Source organism: Chelonoidis abingdonii, chromosome 25, assembly GCF_003597395.2.
Source record: "Chelonoidis abingdonii isolate Lonesome George chromosome 25, CheloAbing_2.0, whole genome shotgun sequence".
Classification (NCBI taxonomy): domain Eukaryota; kingdom Metazoa; phylum Chordata; order Testudines; family Testudinidae; genus Chelonoidis; species Chelonoidis abingdonii.
The window spans coordinates 3,827,539-3,848,557 of NC_133793.1; the positions used below are offsets into that span (position 1 = coordinate 3,827,539).

At 49.7% G+C, this 21,019-nt stretch overlaps 2 protein-coding genes and 1 long non-coding RNA gene across 13 annotated transcripts in view; 2 read left to right on the forward strand and 1 right to left on the reverse strand.

Annotated features, from left to right (window-relative positions):
• LOC142045928 (uncharacterized) overlaps positions 1-5,372 on the reverse strand; it is a 76,468-nt gene extending 71,096 nt beyond the window's left edge. The window contains exons 1-2 of the long non-coding RNA XR_012654851.1: positions 5,281-5,372; positions 4,472-4,655 (exon numbers count right to left, since the gene is read on the reverse strand). This is a non-coding gene — a long non-coding RNA (uncharacterized LOC142045928). The remainder of the gene's footprint in view (positions 1-4,471; positions 4,656-5,280) is intronic.
• Positions 1-6,949, forward strand: part of LOC116817029 (uncharacterized) — a 14,370-nt gene extending 7,421 nt beyond the window's left edge. For 2 of the 6 annotated variants that reach the window (XM_032766762.2, XM_032766759.2), the window contains exons 2-5: positions 1,411-1,648; positions 4,399-4,449; positions 5,377-5,538; positions 6,608-6,949. In XM_032766762.2, the coding sequence (XP_032622653.1) occupies positions 1,411-1,648; positions 4,399-4,449; positions 5,377-5,538; positions 6,608-6,705 (549 nt within the window). In that variant the 3' untranslated portion in view covers positions 6,706-6,949. Of the gene's footprint in view, positions 1-1,154; positions 1,649-4,398; positions 4,450-4,513; positions 5,539-6,607 lie in introns of those variants that run through there. The other 4 variants (XM_032766760.2, XM_032766763.2, XM_032766764.2 and 1 more) reach the window with 4 other exon arrangements.
• Positions 6,950-8,146: 1,197 nt separating this feature from the next.
• Positions 8,147-20,725, forward strand: LOC116817031 (interferon alpha-inducible protein 27-like protein 2A). 6 transcript variants are annotated; one of them, XM_075060767.1, is made up of 7 exons: positions 8,147-9,047; positions 11,776-11,828; positions 12,552-12,590; positions 17,640-17,705; positions 18,818-18,856; positions 19,324-19,485; positions 20,494-20,725. In XM_075060767.1, exons 2-7 carry the CDS (start codon positions 11,822-11,824, stop codon positions 20,571-20,573), a joined length of 393 nt encoding a protein of 130 aa, XP_074916868.1. In that variant the 5' UTR covers positions 8,147-9,047; positions 11,776-11,821; the 3' UTR covers positions 20,574-20,725. The 6 variants fall into 6 exon arrangements, 5 of the variants coding, with proteins under 5 accessions (XP_074916868.1, XP_074916867.1, XP_074916870.1 ...); XM_075060766.1 differs by lacking the exon at positions 8,147-9,047 and adding an exon at positions 10,020-10,291; XM_075060769.1 differs by lacking the exon at positions 8,147-9,047 and adding an exon at positions 10,335-10,977.
• Positions 20,726-21,019: the final 294 nt, after the last annotated feature.

Here is a 21,019-nt window from a genome sequence, read left to right on the forward strand (position 1 = left end):
CCCTGACACCTGCACCCCCCTCACATGTCCCCAGCCCTCTGCCCTGACTCTTGCACCCCCCATACGTCCCCATCCCCACCCTGAGCACCAAACGGGAGCCCCTGCACCAGCACTCACATTCCCACCTGCACCCCTCACACCAAATGGGAGCTGCCCAGGTGAGTCCCCCCACACCCATACCTCCTGCCCCAACCCTGAGCTCCCTCCTTCATTCTAGCTTCTGGTCAGACCCTTCACCCCCAGCCCTGTGCTCAGTCCACTCCCACCCTCAGCTCAGTGCAGAGAGAGGAAGAGAATGGGCCAGAACCAGGGAGAAGGTAGGTACCCACTGTATGTACCCCAGACTGGCACTGGGGAGCGGGTCCAGCAGCCGGGATCCCGGCTGGCAGGAGCAGGATGGAACCCCTGAGCGGCAGTGGGCTGAGCCACTCAGCCCACTGCTGGTCTGGGGCTCTGGCTGCCAGACCCTTCCCAGCTGGGGTCCCACTGCCGGGCTAGGTGAACAGAACCCCAGACCAGCAGCGGGCTGAGCCGGCTGGTGGCGTAAGATCATCATTTTAATTTAATTTTAAATTAAGCTTCTCAAACATTTTGAAAACCTTGTTTATTTTACAATACAAGACTAGTTTAGTTATATAATATATAGACTTGTAGAGAGAGACCTTCTGAAAAACATTAAAATGTATGACCGGCACACAAAACCTTAAATTAGAGTGAATAAATGAAGACTCGGCACTGCACCTCTGAAAGGTTGTTGAGCCCTGGTCTGTTGTGTCCTCTCCCTCCATTCGTGCTGCCTTGTAGAGTGTGAGGCCACATTAACAATGTGTTAACCCTTGAGAGCTCAGCCGAGTGCTAGTTCATCCTTTAGCAGCAAGGCATGTCCTGGGAAATATCCCTCCCTCTTCTACTCTCTGACTCTACCACCTCAACCAAGCTTCACAAGCAGCATTGCTGTGTACAGTATTAAATTGTTTAAAACTTATACTGTGTGTGTGTGTGTGTGTGTGTATATACATACATACACACACACACGCACATACAATGTATTTTGTCTGGCGAAAAAAATTTCCCTTTAACCTAGCCCCCCCCCCCCCCATTTACATTAATTCTTATGGGGAAATTGGATTCACTTAACGTCGTTTGGCTTAAAGTCGCATTTCTCAGGAATGTAACTACAACATTAAGTGAGGAGTTACTGTAGTTTGTAGGCGGCCAGGGTGCCTGTGGGCCCAGCAGAACATCAGTGTTGCCAAAGGTTATCACCACAACTTAACCATTGATGCAAAGCAGTCTTCCCATGCCTTCCAAAAACCCCCTCTGGAATCTCCCCACTGGCCTCCACTGACTCCCATTTGCAAGCGGTGACCCTGCCTTGAAGTTCACAACCAGGTCATGTTGGCCATGCAGGTCCTCGATTCTCAGCTGCCAGTTCTGGTTTCTGATCCGGAGATGGAGGCCAAGGCAAGTGAATCACCATGTGCGGAACTGCCACTTGCTGCTTTGGCCCTGCCTTGGCCTGAGACGGGATCACCTCCAGTTGGAGAGCCTTCCCAGGAGGCAGAGTTCCTGTGTGAGCAGGTGCCGACCCAAGAGGAACAGGCTGAGATGGACAAAGAGGAGGAACCGGAATCAGAACCAAAGCCCAGTAAGTCCCCTTGCTGACCTTGCCTATGGGTGATGTGTACTGCATTACTTGTTATGGGGTTAGGGGGGCAACACTATGAACAAAAAGGTGGGAATAATGACTAATGACAGATACAGCTTCCCTGGTGGGTAGTAACTTCCAGCTTTCACCCTCTCCTCCTCCAGCATGCACATCCCCAGATGGATTTGAAGTGGGGTGGGGTGAAAAACCATTAGCAGACTGCAGAGGGCAAAGGAGGGAGCTCTGGTTCAACCACAATATCCTGTTGTGAAATGAGCCCCTTTCAAAAGCAGGACACAGTTGGATTGTCTCTTTATAGCACACTAAGCAAAGCAGTGCAGGATTTTTGCATGTTCACCAGTGCACAGTTAGTTATTTAGTCTCTGCTCATAAACCAGGCATCCATCATGTATCCACCTGTCACCGTAAGCGTCCAAGGTTAGCCAAGCAGGAAGCAGAAGGGAGCATGCCCAAAGGTCAGGAATGAGGCAACGCCTCACTGGTGCACAACATGTTATTCCTGCTCCTATGACATCTCCTCTCTGCTATGAGGAAGGCATATGTGCTAATGTCACAGCAGTGGTACCCCATGCATTCAAGCCCACTGTCGGGGGTTGGGGGGTGGAGAACTGATTCTGATGTGTAATTTCACTACCCGTATCTGATTAAAACACCTACTTTCTGTCGCAATGCTCCATGCCACTTGGTCTTGAGAGCCATGTGGGTTTCTCAGTATCCTGGCAATTCAAAAACTCCCCCTTCCCCCCCGCCTTTTTTTTTTGCTTTGGGAGAAGGATTTGAGCCAAAATCCAGATGGTGTGTGGTTTGTTTTTCTTTTGTTTGTTTTTGTTTTAAAATATCAGTGAATTTAAAAGTTGCAAAAAAATTGTTTTTAGGGTGAATGAGACATTTGTTCTGATTGAGTTTTCTTTACATTTTAAAAAAACAAAATTGTGTGCAACTAAAAAGTCAAAACATCTTTGACTCTTGAAATTTTGACACATACAATTCTGTGAAAGCCACACACATCTGCACATCTTAGCATTGCCAATTCTGCTGCTTTTTAATTTTTTTTTTTTTTTTAAATAAATAATCTTTGGCTGAAAGGTCTGCCAGCTGCATTTACCACCTGAACCTGTCTAGAGCTTGATTTGCAGAATTCAGCAAGAGCATTCTCATTGCTGCTGTCAGTGAGTAACCACCACTAACATTTAAACTGCTCCTTCCCTTTCATCTGGTCATACTGAACTGCCTGGCACTTTTCAAGTTCTGTTGCATACTGACAATAACAATCTGGCTGCTAATCCTTCACTAGAAAGGGTGTTGAAATATCCCTCTCTTGGAAAACCTCACATTTTAGAAAAATATAATTGGCTTTTGTATATATTCAAGTAATGAGCTTTCTTATGCTGGTTTGTTGACGAGATGTACCAAATAGAGCCGTTTGCCCCAGCATCTATACATTGCTATTGTCTCCGTCATACAAAGCAAACGTGAGAGTACAGGTCACCTCTCATTGCCAGGCTCTGGTACAGGCTAGTACAAAGTAGCCTGTAAAGATTCAGATTCTTGAACCCACTCAGTCTAAAACATTCCTCTTTATCTTCTTAGTTCTCTCCTGAAGCTCTGCATGTAGCTGACACATTCTCCTGTCAACATCCCACCTTGCCATTCTGTGAGCAAGACTGCTGCGGGGACACCTACTGCTGCTTTCTGCTGTACCTGCTTCTCTTGCCTCTCGGCCGTAGCTCTGTAAAAACTGCTACTAGCAGCAGTGCGTCATTGCTCTGTGCAGGATCCATGCCACCACATCTGCTGGCTTCCTGGAACTAGGTGGATTGTGGGAGTTTCCAGGTTTTAGATCTTTGCAGTCTCCAATCCCCACCTGGCGGGGAGCAGAGTTCTGTCACAATGCCTAGGGAGAGTGGTGCAGTTTGTAGTGATGCTGGGAACCCTGGGACACACTCCCAGAAGCCTTAGCGTAACACAGGTGGATGCAGTGCTAGTGCGGACACAGGGAGTCATAGCCCGCCACAGCACACACTTGTTAGCTTATGGCATGGTCATGCTGTCGCGTGTTAGTCTGACTCAGGAGAAGTTCGCTGAGATAGGGTCAATCAAGGCAGCTCTGTAGAGTAGATACACTTCCACAGAAGAAACCAGTGGTGGGGTGAATTTGTTGGGACAGCTGGAAGAAAAACCATTCTAAGCTGGTCTAAGTGGATGGTTACTTCACCCCTCAGAGCAGACAATACTGAGGCAAATCTGCTTTAGATGTGTAAGGACAGAAGGCCTCCACTCCGAGTGATGTTCATGGAGAGCGTGCTCAGTACGGGTTAGAATCCAGTGCTACTGGTAATGTATTTTCTGCAGCATCTGAAACTCTCTGCCTCTTTCCTCTACTGCTCTTACCTGGACCACCGTTTCTGGAATGCCAGTAGAGTACAGTCTTCCCACTGCTGCTGCTCCAGTCTTCTCCTCTGGGCTAGAGACCTTCCTAAACAAAGAGGACCAAGGACTTCAGGAAGTGGATCTGCTGGGTAAATGTGTCTTGTTGGCAAGAGCCTGCTTTGTGTGGAAGTGCTTGCTGATCATTGTAGCAGAGCAAAATCCATCAAATTCAGACAACGATTTAGAAACAAGCCTGGACTGTGGAGGTGGCTGCACCAGGAGCTGACTTCCTCCTCCACGTGTATGTGTTTAAAATTTGCTGATTTCACTGTAGTGATGCAAATCTTCTCCTTCTCTAGAATCCAGCAGCAGAGCAATGAAAGCAGCAATTGGAGCAGGTGTCGGAATAGGTAAGGGGCTAATTCAAAGCACTTAATTCATCCAGAGTTTTATGGCACAGCTTCTCCCCTGCAGACAGTGCAGGTGTCATGCTGAGTGGTGATAAAGAGACTTCAGATGAGTGAACATGCTGGTCTCTTGGGAGCAGGGACACATCATTGGCTGCTTGACTCTGTCCCAGTGAGTTGGCAGTGGCTCCAGCGGAAGAGTGGGGTCACTGGCCTGATGAGCAGAAATCTGCATTTGAACTCGTGTGTGCGCCCATGGGGGCTGAGCCTATTCTGCAGAACTGGACGGCCCTTCAGGCATGGGGTGTCCTAGCCATGGTTGTTCCAGTAATCTGCCTTGCCTGGGATGACTCGCCCTGTAGCCCTTCCTGGGAGCCTAGGTCAGGACACGCAGCTCTGTGGGAGCTGGTTCATGGACGTTCTGGCTGGAGCCACGCTAAGGGCTTGGCTACACGTACATCGGTCCTGCTGTAGCACTTTAGTGAAGGTGCTACTACACCGACAGGAGAGCTTCTCCCATTGCTGTAGTTCATCCACCTCCACGAAAGGCAGGAGCTGTGTCGACGGGAGAAGCTCCCCTCTTGACATAGTGCTGTCTACAGAGCTGGCGTTAGGGGGTAGCAAGCAGGGCAGTTGCCTGGGGCCCCACACCACAGGGGGGCTGGCAAAGCTAAGTTACATGATCGAGTTTCAGCTTCAGCCCCACATGGCAGAACTCGGGCTTCGGCTCCTTAGCTTCTGCCCGGGGCCCTGGCAAGTCTAATGCGGCCCTGACTGTCTACTCTGGGGGGTTAGGTCAATAGAAGTATGTTGCTGAGAGTGTGAATTTTTCACACCCCTAGGTGATGTGGTTACACCCATTGTCAGGATGTAGTGCGGACCTGGCCTAACAGCAATTCTGTGCTTAACAAGGCAGTGTCTCTAATGCAGGAATTGCAGTCATTGGAGCCCCACTAGCAATCTGGGGAGCAGGCTTTACTGGAGCAGGCATTGCAGCTGGATCGATGGCTGCCAAGATGATGTCAACAGCTGCTATAGCCAATGGAGGAGGAGTAGCCGCTGGCAGTCTTGTGGCAACACTGCAATCAGTGGGTAAGCCTATGGGGCATCAGGAGGTGAAGCCTCATTCAGACCCGGGTCTGGTGCTCTCCTGCCTTGCAATCCTGCCACTGCCACACAAGCTCTGATTTTCCTTTAGAAGGAAGAGCAGAGTCTCTATATTGTTAGACCAAATGTGTTGCTAACCAACCTTGCTAACGTGTGACCTGCAGGGGCAGTGCTGCATGTACTCCACAATATCCTGCTGATGGTGGTGGTCTGGGTAGCCTGGGCCTGACCTCATCAAAATAAGTGGCATTGATCATATTGTGTATTCAGTATTTTTCGAAGTATAGCTTTATAACTTCTGCTACACTGTCAGGCCAGGCCCCGGTGCTCCATGCTTCCAGTATTTGCATCTAAAGGAGGAAGTCCTGATTACCATGGGGGGTGAGATGGGAGGGAGGTGCTTTCTTGAATCCACAGCTCAAGCCATCAGAAATTAAGGCAAGGATGCTGTACATATCCCACTATTGCGCTGGGGTGCATGCTCAGCTCACTGCAGGAACTAGAACTAACCCACACGTTTGGGTTTAGATGCTCAAAGGATTTATTTCCTCTAGGAAGGAGTCATGAGGGGGAGAGGTAAGAGCTAGTACAACTTCAAACCTAAAACCCTGGCAGATTCATAATAAATATAGTACTGGGTTCACTGTGCCTCTGATCAGGGACTCATCCAATAATGGATGATGCAAGTGAACCAAGGCCGAGGTGCACAGATCAACAGGTGATCACCTCACAAGTGGCTTGCAGCTCCTGGTAAGAAAGAAGACTGCACCCAGCAACCTTAAAATAGCAGAGTCCATTATGTCAGTGCCGAAAGCATTAAGGGTTAATTCTCAGATTTCACTGACAGGCTATCCCTTATCAGCAGAGGCCAGTGGCAGGGGTTAGCTGGTGGCTCTGGGTTAGACTCTATTCTCAGTCATGCTGGTGCAAATCCAGAGTGACTCTGCTGATCTCTGGATTTACACTACTAAGAGCAGATTTCCCTCCTCTAGGCAAGTCAAGGGATTAGTGCAATGTAGTGATACTGACTAGCCGTTCTTCTGATTCTTTGCAGGTGCTGTAGGACTCTCGCTAGGAGCTAAAGTTGGGCTGGGCACTGCACTGGGATCTGTAGGTGCAGCTGTTGGCTCCTGGTTCTCTGAGAATAACTGAAAGCTGTGCAAGCCCTGCTGGCATGAGAAGTAAACACTGACCAGTCCTGGAAACCCTTAAACTGCAAAGCAGGACCAAAGTAGCAAGCTACGTGATATGGGTCGGCGATTACTTTGTTGTTGCCTGGGAAAAGCTACTGCAAATGTGTTGCTTGTTCTGCCTTCTCTTTAACAGGTGTTGAGCTGCTCTGATTATGGTGGGGGTGGGCATGTGAAAACAATAAAGCTGGTTTTAAATGGACAAACTTGTTAGTTTGAAATTGATGTGGGGAGAGTCAAAGCCCTAGGGAGTGTTGGAGGTTCTTATAAGCATCTCCCTTGGAGAGGCTTTGGAGTGAATTCTGTGTCTAATCCTACCTGGGTAGCAGGTTGTTGTATCAGCTGATCCTCCCTGTATCTTTTCCCTCAAGCACACGTAGGGTGACCAGACAGCAAGTGTGAAAAATCAGGACAGGAGTGAGGCGTTAATAGGAGCCTATATAAGAAAAAGCCTCAAATACTGGGACTGTCCCTATAAAATCAGAACATCTGGTCACCCTAAGCACACATATGCCTGTCCCCTGTGGGGTTTTTGAGAAGACACAATATGCTGAATAGAGAAATCTCATATCAGATGCATTGTCTGCTCCTGAGTGTGGATGCTGCCAATCCCATCCACCCAGGCTAAGTAACAACACAATTTCTAGCTAGCCTTATCCCTCGCTCTCAGCCAGGCCTTCAGTCGCCCTCCTGGGTTTCTATCAGTTTTATTCTCTTGCTGCAATTGAGTCAGCTATTTAATCCTCCTTCTGAAATGCTGATAACTCTGCTCTTGTCAGTAGCCTGCCAAGATCAAATCAGTCTTGAGTGCCTGAAAACTGCTCCGAGCCCCTGTTAAATTGGCTGAGCCAGAAGTCTCTAGCTTCTTGAGCACTGGCATGAGAGAAGAGAAGCAGTAGCCCTGATTTGCAGGTAGAAGTTAGTTCTGTGATGTAAACAGCCTTTGTCAGATGCGTTCATCGTGGTGGATGTGAGAAACCTTCCTCTGAAGCACGAACTGTTCCTAGCTCATGCAGCTGTCCAACGTGGCAATGGCAACGTTATAGTTGCAGTTAGTTGTGTCTGCAGACTGAACTATGTGGAAGTGGTTCCTTGCACACAAGGACCTAGTGTGAATATTCAGCCATCGCAGCTTGCTTCATTTTGGCTTTATTCCCACTAGTCCAATAGCTCCACTGCGCAATGGGAGAAGGAGCTAGATTCCATCTCCACCTTGTGCATCGTCCACAGACTTGCTTACTGCGGTCCAAAGAGTTAAAGATGGACAGGCTGCTTAGGTGTCCCTGGGGACAGAAACGCCACATGTGGCAGCAGTTGCTGGTGAGGATGCAGAAGGAATCCCATCCAAAGCAAGTGAGGTGCAATTACTCCAGAATCGGTGCTGTTACGCTGGTGGGTGTGGAAGAAGCACCAGGCTCAGCCTCTCGATGCTAGCACCTCGCCTTGGGTTGGCTTTAGTGCCCAATATCCAGTGAGGTTTAGCCTCAGTTCAGATCCCAATGGACAGTTCCCTGCATCCTGCAACCTCATTTAACTGGCTCCTAGCCCTATCCTTTGGGGGTAGTTGCAGCAGAGAAACAAAGGGCTGAACAGGCCTCAGACTACGCTTCCCTCTCCCTCCAGCCCAGGCATGTTGGCAGAGGGTCTGCTAGGTAAGGACAGCTGCCAAGCCACTAACCTGCCTTTTTACAAAGAGCCCCTTTTCTCAGGGGAAGAGAAAAGGGGATGGGGCGGACGACTGTTCAGGGAGTCTCAGGAAAGTTTCTGTTTTAATTCTGCTCCGTTTCTCTTGAGGATCACCATGAGGCCGGGAGGAGTCATGCCAACAGCCCATAGAATAATCTTTTAAAAAGTGTTTTGAGCCCTTGGTTATGCACCAGGAAGCAGCAAAAATAAATAAAGAGGCAGAACCTGAGTGGCGTGTTTGCTCTGGGCCTTCTCTGGATGACCTTTGTCAGGCAGGCAGACCCATGATCAGTAGAACAGGACTGGAAACTTTCGACAAAATGTTTTTCATGTTGCACGCAGACTGTACCATCTGGCTCCGAATAGCAGGGGCGAGGATTTGGGGGTGGGGGGAGGGTGAGCACACTTTGACTGCTCACAAGTGAATCCTCTCTAATCCTGTGTTTAACGGGGAGTGAGGGGACCCTGGCATTTTCCCTGCTTTTGAGGTGGGCTGCTTGTCCTGCACTCTAGACACCCACCCAAAAGCTGGTTCACTGTAGATAGCTGGGTCCAGGGCTCCCTATATATAGTGACACTCCTTGGAGGGGCGACCATGCTTCTGCCCCAAGGCTGACGGTAAGTTGCTGCTCTATTGATAAGAGAATTTTACCCTGCAATGGTGGGAAGTAGCATTTGCTAAAAACAAACACATTGAAAATGACAGGAACATGCAGCTCTGGCAATTGTACTCCTTCCCCCCATAACATAAGTAACATTTTTAACTTTGCCTGGGCTTCAGGTACCTTCTAATTAGGATTGAAAGGGTTAGATTTGTATTGGTAAATGTGGATTGCCTCATACGCACCCCCACAAAAAAATTTCCAATAATTGAAGTTTATGGATAGGCAAAGTAAGACAAATGCTGCTAGAGAACTTAAAGAGTTTGAATGAAGGATATTTATTTACTTTGTATATTTTGATATGTGATGCTGACAATTCATTGTAATGGTTATAAGACTTCTGCCATTAAATAATTATTCAGCCCCCCCCCCCCCCCCACAGCCCTACCCCAGTTGCCTGCCCATCCCCAATAATTTCCTGCAATGGTGAAAATTTAAATTATAAAAATGCTTAAAACCCACAATTTTGCACAACTGTGATAATTTAAATAGATAACATTTTAAAAAAACAATATTATTTGTTAATTTATTTTAAAAATATTAATTCTGCCAACCTTATCTCTGGGAGGCTTTCCCTGGAGCGGACAATATTCACAACAGATGTGGAAGGAAGGCTTCCAACAAAGTAACCTTCCCGTTAGCAAGATCCTTTTTAATCTGATTTCCTTCTCGTGCTTAGCCGCACATCTAATTAAGAAACCTCGTACAGTAGAACCTCAGAGTTACGAGCTGACCAGTCAACCGCACGCTTCGTTTGGAACCAGAGCAGGCAATCGAGCAGCAGCAGCAGAGGCAAACAAAAGCCAGTGCAGTGCTGTTACATGTAACCTACTAACAGAAAAAAAAAGATTTGACAAGATAAGGAAGCTGTTTCTGTGCCTGTTTCATTTCAATTAAGATGTTAAAAGCAGCAATTTTCTTCTGCGTAGTGAAGTTTCAAAGCTGAATTAAGTCAATGTTCAGCTGTAAACTTTGGAAAGACCAAGCGTAACGTTCTGTTTAGGGTTAGGAACATGTCAGCGTTACACACGACCCCCATTCCCAGGCGTTCAGAACTCTGAGGTTCTACTGTATTTTTTAAATCCAAGTTTGCTTTTACTTTCATTTCTCCCAACTTGGGCTGGGAAATTGAAACCTAGAGATCCTCTTTCACCTGCCTGTCATCAGTGATTATGCAAATTTCTTTAATGCACTTGAATTGTGAGGTTTGGTTTGGGATTTTTTTTGGGGGAGTGAGGGTGGAAGGGAAGGGTTGTCTTTGATTTTGAGCCAAATTTCACGTGAGTACCCCTTGAAGAGCCTCTCAAGTCTAACTTCTGTGCAGAGAGCTTTGAAAATTCTTAGTGGACGCATTTCAGTTGGTCTCGGACAATCTTCTGGGACTGGGTGGGGGCAGTGAACAACACTGTTTTAAAAAATATTCTGGAAGGCTTCAAGGCAGGAGGATCTGAAGCTGTTTCCTTTCAGGCTCTCGCTAATGCACAGTGGAGGGAGAGCATGGATGGAGGAGGCTAGTACAGTGAAATTTCAGGGCAGGTAGAGCAGGGGTGAGCAAACTATGGCCCACGGGCTGAATCTGGCCCACCAGCTGCTTTAAGCTGGCCCTCAAACTCCCACTGGGGGGCAGGGTCTGGGGCTTGCTCCGTTCCAGCACTCGAGTCAGGGAGCAGGGTCGGGGCCGCTCCATGCGGCTCCCAGAAGCCGCGGCATGGCCCCCCTCTAGCTCCTACATGCTCCAATGGCCCCACTCCAATGGCCACTCCAGTGCTCCAATGGGAGCTGCAGGGGTGGTGCCTGTGGACAGAGCAATGCGCAGAGCCTCCTGGCCGCGCCTCCACATAGGAGCTAGAGAAAGGACATGCCGCTGCTTCCGGAAGCTGCTTGAGGTAAGCGCCACCCAGAGCCTGCACCCCTGAGCCTCTCCCCATGCTCCAACCCCTTGCCCCAGCCCTGATCCCCCTCCTGCCCCCGAACCCCTCGATCCCAGCCCAAAGCACCTTCCTGCACCCCAAACTCCTCATCCTCAGCCCTACCCCAGACCCCACACCCCCAAATGGAGCCTGCATCCCTTTCCACACCCCAAAGCCCTGCCCCGATCCCCGACCTGTCCTCTGAACCCCTCAATCCCAGCTAGAGCACCTTCCTACACCCCAACCTCCTCATCCCCAGCCCTACCCCAGAGCCCGCATCCCCAGCCAGAGGGGAAATGTTCAGCAAGAACTTAAATTACAATCTGCCCAAGAATAAGAGGGGTGAGAGACAACCCCCTTAGCATGGCGATGCGAGGTCTTGCGTGGGCGGGGACAGTCTGGGCAGAGAGCGAGGCTGGATGTGTGCTAGCACAGAGCGATGCATCCCCCACGTGCACTCGGAGGGGTGCTGAGCACTCACCAGAGCCAAGCGGGGCGGGGGGGAGGTGGCTAGGAGGGCGATGAGATTTGGCGAGACATCTTGCAGATCAGCTATGAGTATGAGTTATCCCTGGACACTAGCTCAGGCTGCACAAGGGTAAGAAGCTGAGGGCTAGTTCGTGACACTGGGGCATGTACAAACACCAGCAATTACACATGTGCTGGCTTGTGCAGCCAGTGGTGTAGCCCCACACCTGTGGCACCAGTCCCCAGGGGCTGTATTTGGGAGGATGCTTGGAACTGGACTAACTGCATTTCCCACTTTCTGTCCAGGGCTAACGATACCCAGGTGACAGACTCAGAGCCACACGCAGCAAACATGCTTGGTAAGAGCCTTTTATTTACCTGCACCTTGAACAAGAATTGGCCCCCAACAAAGTCACTATGCTGTGCTGGCAGCCAGCCACCGCTCGAAACCCAGAACAGGGGGAGGCCCTGGACACTTCCTGTGCAGCCCCAGCGCTCCCGTCCTGCAGCGGGGCGTGCGTGAGAAAGGGTCTGCCTGTGGCAGTGAAGAGAATAATTCAGAACTAGCCTCTCTGGCTGGGTTCCTTCTACCTGGCGCTGGCAGTACTGAGGTGAATCTGCTTTGGACTCATCACCACCATAGAGCAAACAGCCTCCTGGGTGACCCTGCTCCCATGGGTGGCTGGGGTGGGGCCAGGATGGAGTGGAGACTTCAGAGCCACTTTGGTTTTTCTTTTTTAAATGTTCCTTTTGCAACGGACTGGAGCATCCCCAAATCCCTTCCCTCTTACTCTGCTATTCTGACCCTCGCTGAGGGTCATCATGGCCTCCCTGGCCAGTGAGATGCTGCTTTACAAAGAGAGGGAACCCATCAGGTAAATCCCCAGGTTGAGTAAGCATCACTCTCCTTATCAAACACTTCACATTGGAAGCAGGCACTGCAGCTGCTTTAGATGCAGAGGTGCAAAAAAAAAAATCCTGGGGCTCACTAAGGGCATGACCTCCCCAGCTTTGCATGGTTACATGTTTATAGCATGCGAATGTCTTTGCTGGGTCACTAACATCAGATTCTCATTCCCCAGACAGTCTTGTTACTCTGGCTAGAGCAGGCATTGCAGCAGGTAAGGAGCTAATCTATGGCACTGATTAGTTGACACTTGACTTCTGTACTTATCAAAGACTTATTGAAGGGGGTTGGACTAGATGACCTCCTGAGGTCCCTTCCAACCCTGAGATTCTCTGATTCTATTCGGCCAGGGACTCTCCTGGCTCACCAGCTGTCCCTGCAGTGCAAGGATCCCTCCTAGTGCGAATGAACCTCAGGAGAGTCAGGAATCCTGTGGGGAGCAAGAACTCTGCCCCTGTCTGCCTGACTGCTTCCCCAGCCCACATGAGGCCGCAGGGTCGCCGTGGGAGCAGGGAAAGGGGCTGGAGACAAGGCTTTTGAAACCCTGCAAGCCCACAGTGCATTTTGCTGGTGTGAAAATGGGGAGCCTGTACCCACTGGGCCTAGCCCATCCTTGGACTGTACGTGCCCTCTGTGAGAGCTCCACCCCCAGCGCTGTCCTTCCAGGGGGCGACCGGCCCCAGAGGAATGCAGCAAGGTCCTGTAGCATCAACGCACTCCACTGAGCACAACTAGGAAGGCAAGATGCTGCTTCTGAGCTCCACTTGTGCACCCTGCTTGGGCTTGCTTTGCAGATTAGTGAAAAGTTCAGTTCAGGGAGTGGTTCTCAGATGGCTCTGACCCTGTCGCCCTTCCTGGTTGCTAACCACATGATCCATTAGACCACCCAAGAGAGGAGCTGGGCGGGTGGACGGATGCAGGTCCATGAAGGGCTGGCTTTGCTGCAGAAGCAATTGCTGTAGGAGCCTGGATTGTGCTTAACCTCGCTGTCTCATGAATGCAGGTGTGGCATTCGTTGGGATCCCAGTAGTAGTCGGGGCAGCAGGCTTTACTGGAGCAGGCATTGCAGCTGGGACACTTGCTGCCAAGATGATGTCAGCAGCGGCCGTAGCCAATGGAGGAGGGGTAGCCACTGGAAGTACTGTGGCAGTGCTGCAATCCATTGGTAAGTAACGTGGAGCTCACCTTTCACTGAAATGCACGTGTCTCTGGTAGTGCTCTCCTGCCTTATGAACAACCCTGCATGGACAGAGTCTGTCATTTCTGTGGTGCTTCTGATTTCTCTTGCATGTAATGAGGAATAAGCCTCTCCCCTGACTGGCCAAACCTGCTCCCCACAGATCCTGCTAATAAACTGCTAAGCACTTAGATGCAACGTGCTCTAGCTCAGGGGTAGGCAACCTATGGCATGGGTGACAAAGGCTGCACGCAAGCTGATTTTCAGTGGCACTCACACTGCCTGGGTACTGGCCACCGGTCCGGGGGGCTCTGCATTTTAATTTAATTTTAAATGAAGCTTCTTAAACCTTTTAAAAACCTTATTTACTTTACATACAACAACAGTTAGTTATATATTATAGACTTATAGAAAGAGCCCTTCTAAAAACATTAAAATGTATGACTGGCACGCAAAACCTTAAATTAGAGTGAATAAATGAAGACTCAGCACAGCACTTCTGCATGGTTGCCGACTCCTGCTCTAGCTTCTCTGTTCACTATCCCTCTGGCTAGGTACTCATTCCATACCATGGCTCGCTTCCATTGTTGTAGAGGAACAGATGGGATCTTCAGAAGCACTCAAGGTTCACCCACCTCACTCTGTTCTCACTGGGGATGTGCCCCATTGACTTTAAGGGGAATAGAATTAGTGCCCTATTTGAAAATCCCACTCCTGTTCAAGGCTGCACCATCAAGGCAGGTCAGCAAAGTACCGAACTGGCCTCTTGGCTCCTGGTAAAAGAGACTCTACCAAGCAACAGTGTAACCTATTGCATCCATACAGAAAGCACAAAGAGTCACGACTTCTATAGTGCCAGGCCATGGGAAGGGGATAACTGGCCTGCTAGTATAACGTCGTGATACTGACTAGCTGATTCTCTGTTTCCTCTCAGGTGCCGCAGGCCTTCCTGCAGCTGCCAAAACTGTGATCATAGGTGTTGGGGCAGCAGTCGGTGCCTTACTTTGAAAGCTACAACTGCTCTTTTACGCTCTGGAAGACACACTGATTCATCTGCTGCAGTTTCTCAATTGCACCATCAGGCTAATGCAACAAGAAGCAAGTCAGAGAAATGGCTTTGTAGTTGAATGCAAAAGCAAGTGGCCTGTAGAAACAGTTCACACACGTCTGTTGCTTGTTCTACCTTCTCAACAACAGACATCGAGTTCTGTTGGGATTCTGGCTGAATTATTGCTGTTGGCTGAAATGTGACAAAGCAATAAACTTTTGCATATTTAAATGCCCCGAGTTGTTATGGTTGAAAATGGTTGATTGTGTGTCAGTGAAAAATAGCTCACCGAATGTGCACACACATCTTCATGCCAGCGTATTGCCAGAACCAAAGCAACGTGTTGTCAAAGTGAAAAAAGAGCTAGAATCTCTTGGCCTCTGCCAGAGGTAGATCCATCCAGTATCCTCCTCTGAGCCAGCTTTGAAATAAGCCTGGGGTTTAATCTTGTGGCCACGCAACGTGGCTCAGGCTAGCCATTCCTCGCTCAGTGGCGGGTTACTCGGTAGACTACTGCCACCTCTGCTGACTGTCCTTACTATTTCTTGATGACTCAGCTCCAAGACATGCAATCAAGCTCTAACAAAAGCAACCCCTGCTACTAGGGCCCTCATGGTGTGGATTGCTGCAGCCGGGCCTCCAGGCTCCCCATTACTGTGATAGTCTCAAACGAGGATGAAACCATTCTCTGTCTAGCCCAGGCATTAGAGTTACGTGGCTATTAAAATCAAACAGAAAACATGTCATGGGCCATGTCTCTAAAAAGCCCTCCCTCCTTTCAGCCTCTTGTGATGTCGCCATTTCACTAGTTCACCTTGACCACTGAATCGTCTAGGCTAATGTAACATGCAAAAAAACACCCCAACCAAGCAAAATTTTAAACCACAGAGGTCCCCTCTACCCTCTCTACAGCAGCACAGAAGAGGGTGGACCCCAGGGGGTTGGTTGTTTTGCAGCTTATATCTACAGACTGTTTCTTGGGCAAGGAGATGGGTGGGTGGGACTCTGCCCGGCTAGGATGTCGCAAGGACATCATGGGGTTTACTGTCTTGGCATAGAAGGACTGTACCATCTGGGTCTGGATCATAAGGGGAGGCACTTCAAGGGGTTTTATCTGTTTGTGCCCTAAGAATATTAACATGCAGATGCTCCAGAGTCCGTGTGTCCAGTGGCAGGGAGGCTAAGGGAGAGCAGGGCGTGGGCTCTTGCCATCCCTGCTATTGGTGGGGGATGCTTCATCCTCTCTGCAAACACACCCATATAGTGGAAGACGCCTGGAAACTGCGCTCCTGATATAGCTGCATTGTACAGCAATCAATTCATTCTGCTCACCAGACGCTGGAGGTAAGTTGCTGCTGCTCTGAGGGCAAGAGACCCTTCATTGTAACAGCACTGAGCTACCTCTTCTAACTCTGCCCAGGGCTAGGGTATTTGCATGCAGTGGGTGATGAGTCAAGGAGAAGTGAGGGGCTGTCTATAAATTACATAAAGCATTGCGGGGTCGGGGGGGCTTAATTTTGCTTGTCTGTTTCAGTTTTACAAGGGGTGGATGGGTCAGTGGGTCTTGGCAAAAATCACCAGACTATGTTATGTCATTTATACACAGTCCCTGAAAGACAAACTGCGGTGAAGTGACTGATGCCTTTAAATGAAATCCTACTTTGAAGGCCCAGGCAGCGTTGCTGATTCATGTTACTAATTGGGCTTTGGGAGAAAGATTCTTTCAGGGTGAATAAAGTCCAGCTTGGGCTGGAAAATAGAAACCTAAGAAATCAGTTTTGTTTCCTATGTTATTTGGCACATAGCTGTAAACGGGCCTTCTGTTTGGGCCAATCAGCGCAGCGAAGCCCTGGGAACACGGTCCCATTAGAGCTTGCGTAGCTACAGCCGAGAGGGGGGCAAATCCTTCTTCAAAGCTTCTGAATCTCTGTCTTCTACCAGCTTTTAGGGGAGACGTGGCGGGCGAGGTAATAGCTCTTACTGCACCAGCTGTTGGTGTGAGAGATGAGCTTTCAAGCTACACAGGCTCTTGGTCAGGTCTGGGACAGGGACGCCGAGTGTCACAGCTACAGGCAAGGTGGCAGATTGTTTAGAATATGGAGTTGACACCTAGTCGAAGGGACCAGTCCAGATGACGTGGCCTGTTTAACACCCCTGCAGTCATGGGACAAAGGGGTGTGTGGGTTACGAATTGTTGTCATAAACCAGAAATCCAGTGTCTTTATTAAGCCCAGGATTTTTTGCGTCTAACAAAATTTAAGCTTCCCGGCTTGTCTTTTGAGGGTGCTGGTTTCCTTTGAGGACAAGGCCTGAGAGATCACAACAGAGTGAGCCTCTGGTCAGAAGAGTTCGCCTCCCGGGTGACAGCGTGTTTTGTCTTTTATCATTTTCATGCGTGAGTCCATCTGAGAGCGCAGCGATTGTCTGGCTTCACCCACATAGGGACCGGCAGGGCTTTTACCCCCAGCTGGCTCATTATATGGTTTTCAGAAGCCTCATCCCAGTTTACACGGCAGCTGCTATAGAAGGGGAAGAATTCACACATGCCGGGGGGGAAAGGGGGGGAAGAGGGAGACAGGCAAAGACGACTCTGTGCTGAGGTGGTGACAGTCCAGGCAGGGGAAGGGAAGAGCAGACAGAGGGGCTGGGACGTGGTTGTTACCCTAGAATTTTTTGATGCATGTGCTGCTCCCCAGCAGATCTGTGCTCCCCACACATGCACTGGGCATGACTCCTTGCAGCTAGGAGTTCAGTTGTCCATGAGAAGATCCCACACACTCCATGTTGGCACCAGCTATGCAGGAGGAGGATAGGGTGCAGGTGGGTTATTCCATCTATTAGCGCAGGCTCCGCAAAGGAAGGGGCCTGTGCTGATGCTCTCTTTTGTTAGTGGCTTTGGGACACCCCCCCAGAGCTGTACTGGGCGTTTGCTAGGAGGGAGCTACCCTATGCTGATGCAGACATAACCCAAGGCCTCTGGCACCAGCCTCGAGGCATGGAGCAGACTGATCTAAGTGTATTTCTGGCTTTTTGCTCAGGGCTGACGAAGCGGAGCCGCTATCCCAGTGATCAGGGCGTGTGGGTCAGAGTCTCAGTCATGGTTGGTAAGGTCCTTCTCTTGCACTAACTGAGCTTTGACCAGGAACGGCCTCCATCACAGGCACCACTAATGTGTCCGTGTATTGTACTGGGGGTAGCCGTGTTAGTCTGTATCCACAAAAACAACAAGGAGTCTGGTGGCACCTTAAAGACTAAAAGACTAACCTCACATCTTCCCCAAATAAATCTGTTAGTCTTTAAGGTGCCACCGGACTCCTTGTTGTTTTTGTATCTGTGTATTGTGCAGGCAGCCAGTAACCCTGCAGCCCAGAACTAGGGTTCTTGCACTGTCATCTCACCCATCTGGCTCCAGCCCCTGTAAAAGACACAATTCTGGATGGAGATGGACCTCAGGTCTGATCCAGTTTGTCAGTTCCTATGTTCATGGGCAGGCCCAGGAAAGCTGCTCTTCTAATGCAGCCCAGTGGCCTGTTCATACAGCGTGGCTTGCGTGAGGATCTATGTGCCATTGAACTGAGGCAGAGAAAGGCTTCCTGTGACAAGCATTAGCTTGGACAGGCCAGGAGGGGGCCAGATTCTGGCGAGGTACAGCCGTGTAAATCAAGAGTCTTTCCACTGATCTCACTGCTCCCTTGGGTCTCCTTTTAAATATCCCTTTTGGAGCAGCTGAAACTTTATTCCCCTTTTCCCTGCTGTGCCTACATGGCATGAGGATCCCAGAAGCCACCTTCCCAGCTTTGCTGGCCCCACCAGGAGCTAGGGTGACCAGATGTCCTGATTTTACAGGGACAGTCCAGATTTTGGGGCCTTTGTCTTACATAGGTACCTATTACCCCCCACCGCCATCCTGATTTTTCATACTTGCTCTCTGGTCACCCTACCAGGAGCCCTGGGGCTGGTCAGTGCTCTTAAATCAAGCAAATGCAAGAGCCTTTCAGAGAGAGGACCACTGAGTACATGGCTCATTATCAAGTAGAAAGGCTCAAAGATGATGGCAAAGTGGAATCCAGCATGTTTAGAGGCAGAGAACTTTCAAACAAAATCCAGGTCACTTGTGCTAACCAGCGGCACAGGCCTCTCCCCCTTTCTATTCTTATCTGCTGATCGTCTGCTAAGGTCTTTGATAGCTCACTACTATAAACATTTCTTTGACTAGGATTTATCCCTATTGCTGTTGGAGCAACTGTTGGATTAGGTAAGTTGCAAGCTCAGGACAGTGGGTCAATATTGCAAAATACTTGAGATTGTAACTGAGATTTATTTTGCCTTGGGTTTACTTGGCTCATCTGCTCTCCCGAAGCACAGGGGTCTCGCCTGCTGAGGATATGTTGGCCCTTATGACCTGTGCGGAGCAGCATGCTGCAGCACTTGGCTGGCTGATGCCTGCCCCAAGCCCTGCGAAGCTGCAGGCGCTCACAGGAGAGCAGGGGGAGTGACTGGAGACAAGTCCTTTGGACTTCTGCTTGCAGCAAGTTTGCCTGAAAATGTACAAGCCCTGTACTGAATTTTGCCACTGCAAAAATGGAGCCCTGGGTGGTGGTTCAGAGCATGAGCAATTGAAGCAACGAGGGAGTCGGTCTGGGGGTGGCTCCGGGGACCGAAGCTGGAGATGCGGTGCTCTGGGATCTTGTGATTAACATCGCAGCACTTTTTGTCATGCAGGCGTTGCCAGCATTGCTGTCCCAGCAGCACTTGGGGCAGCAGGCTTTACTGGAGCAGGCATTGTAGCTGGGACCCTTGCTTCCAAGATGATGTCAGCAGCGGCCGTAGCCAATGGAGGAGGGGTAGCCGCTGGAAGTACTGTGGCAGTGCTGCAATCTGTGGGTAAGTCTTGCAGGCAGTAGGAGCTGAGCTTCATTCGTACGCACCAGTCTCTGATCTTATGACTGGCAAACAATTCTGCAGTGAAAGATGATCTTAATATTTCCACATTTGCTCTCACTTCTCTTGCACGTAAAGAAGACTGGCTCTCCACTATCTTGGCAAATGAGCTCTGCTCCTCCTGGTACGTATGGTCCTCCATACTATACTGTTATCAGGGGTCTCACTAGTGGGGGCCTGGGCTCACTGCCTAACTAGCGCTGGCCTTATCCTGCACTCACCTAGGATCCTGTTCATGATCTTCTTACGAAGCGTAAACCCTCTGATGTAGGACCTCTAACTGCAAATGCTGTCAGGCAAGAGGTGGAATTCCACATTGCCATGGGGGATGCTTCCCCAAGCTCACAACTCTAGCCAGCCATGAGGCTATTAAGCCAGGGACGCTAGCCATATCCCAACACTGAACCGGGTGTACGTGCAATTCCACTCAGCTGCCACGACAGCGCAGAGGAACACAAACAAGCAGATGCTTGAAAGTCTTTTGGTTTTCTCAGTGCCCAGGAGTAGGGAGTGAGGGGAAGGGGAACAGATTAGACAGTAGCTGTTGTTACTCATATAAATCCACAGAAGGCCCTTAAAGGTTATGGCAAAAGGAAGCCAGACATGAGCTCCACTCTAGCTTTGCACAGGACTCACTCACTATTCCGCATTAGACATGAATGACCCAAGCTAGAGGAACGCGGATTCCAATGTGTGCTGTGAAGACAGGTGAACAAAGCACACAGTCTTTGCGTGTCTTACCAGTGCTGGGTGACGGCAGGCCGATTTAAGAGCGTAATCCATTACATCCACGCCAAAAACTAAGGAGGGTTATTTCTTTGTTTTGTTGTGCCCCCAGTCAGATTGTGCTGGCAGGAGCTTTGCTGGAAATTGACACACCAATGGCAGGGGTTAACTGGCCTGCTAGGAGAGCTGATGACCTGGGGTAAAATTTCCTCTGTTTCCTCTCAGGTGCTGCAGGTCTTTCTCTTGCTACAAAAGGGGCGGTGGCAGCTGTTGGGGGAGTACTTGGATTCTTCTTTCCAAAGTGAAAGCTACGACTGTTCTTCCCTCTTCCTCCTGCAGAAACAGCCGCTGCAACCTGCCTCTTGCTTGTTCTGCCTTCTCAACAAACAGCCCTTACAATCCATTTGGCTGGTGGCTGAAATGTGAGAAAACAATAAAAGCTTTTTGCTGATTTAAATGCATCTGCTCCTTACATAGCTGACAGCTGTTGATTGTGTGGCAGAGTGGAAGTTAACCACTGAGTTTGTACACACGCCTCTGTCTCACTCTCTCTCTCTCTCACATACACACACACACACACACAAGCTGAATGTTGTCAAAGTGTGACCACAGTCCCGCTCATTTGGAGTCTGCTCACGCCCAGCATCTTCCCAGAAGAGGGTGCTGCAGGGCATTTGGAGTTCCCGCTCGTGTCCATTCCTGACTCAGGGTGCTGGAGAGCACAATGCTACTTCTCTTTCCGGTCTCGTGG

Excerpts from the sequence above, each read along its gene's own strand:
- LOC116817031 (XM_075060765.1), top strand. The coding sequence starts at position 11,523 with ATGAGATTTGGCGAGACATCTTGCAGATCAGCTATGAGTATGAGTTAT. Across the intron at positions 11,829-12,551 it reads ACACGCAGCAAACATGCTTG|ACAGTCTTGTTACTCTGGCT; the intron begins GTAAGAGCCTTT and ends CTCATTCCCCAG. Across the intron at positions 18,857-19,323 it reads TGGAGCAACTGTTGGATTAG|GCGTTGCCAGCATTGCTGTC; the intron begins GTAAGTTGCAAG and ends TTTGTCATGCAG.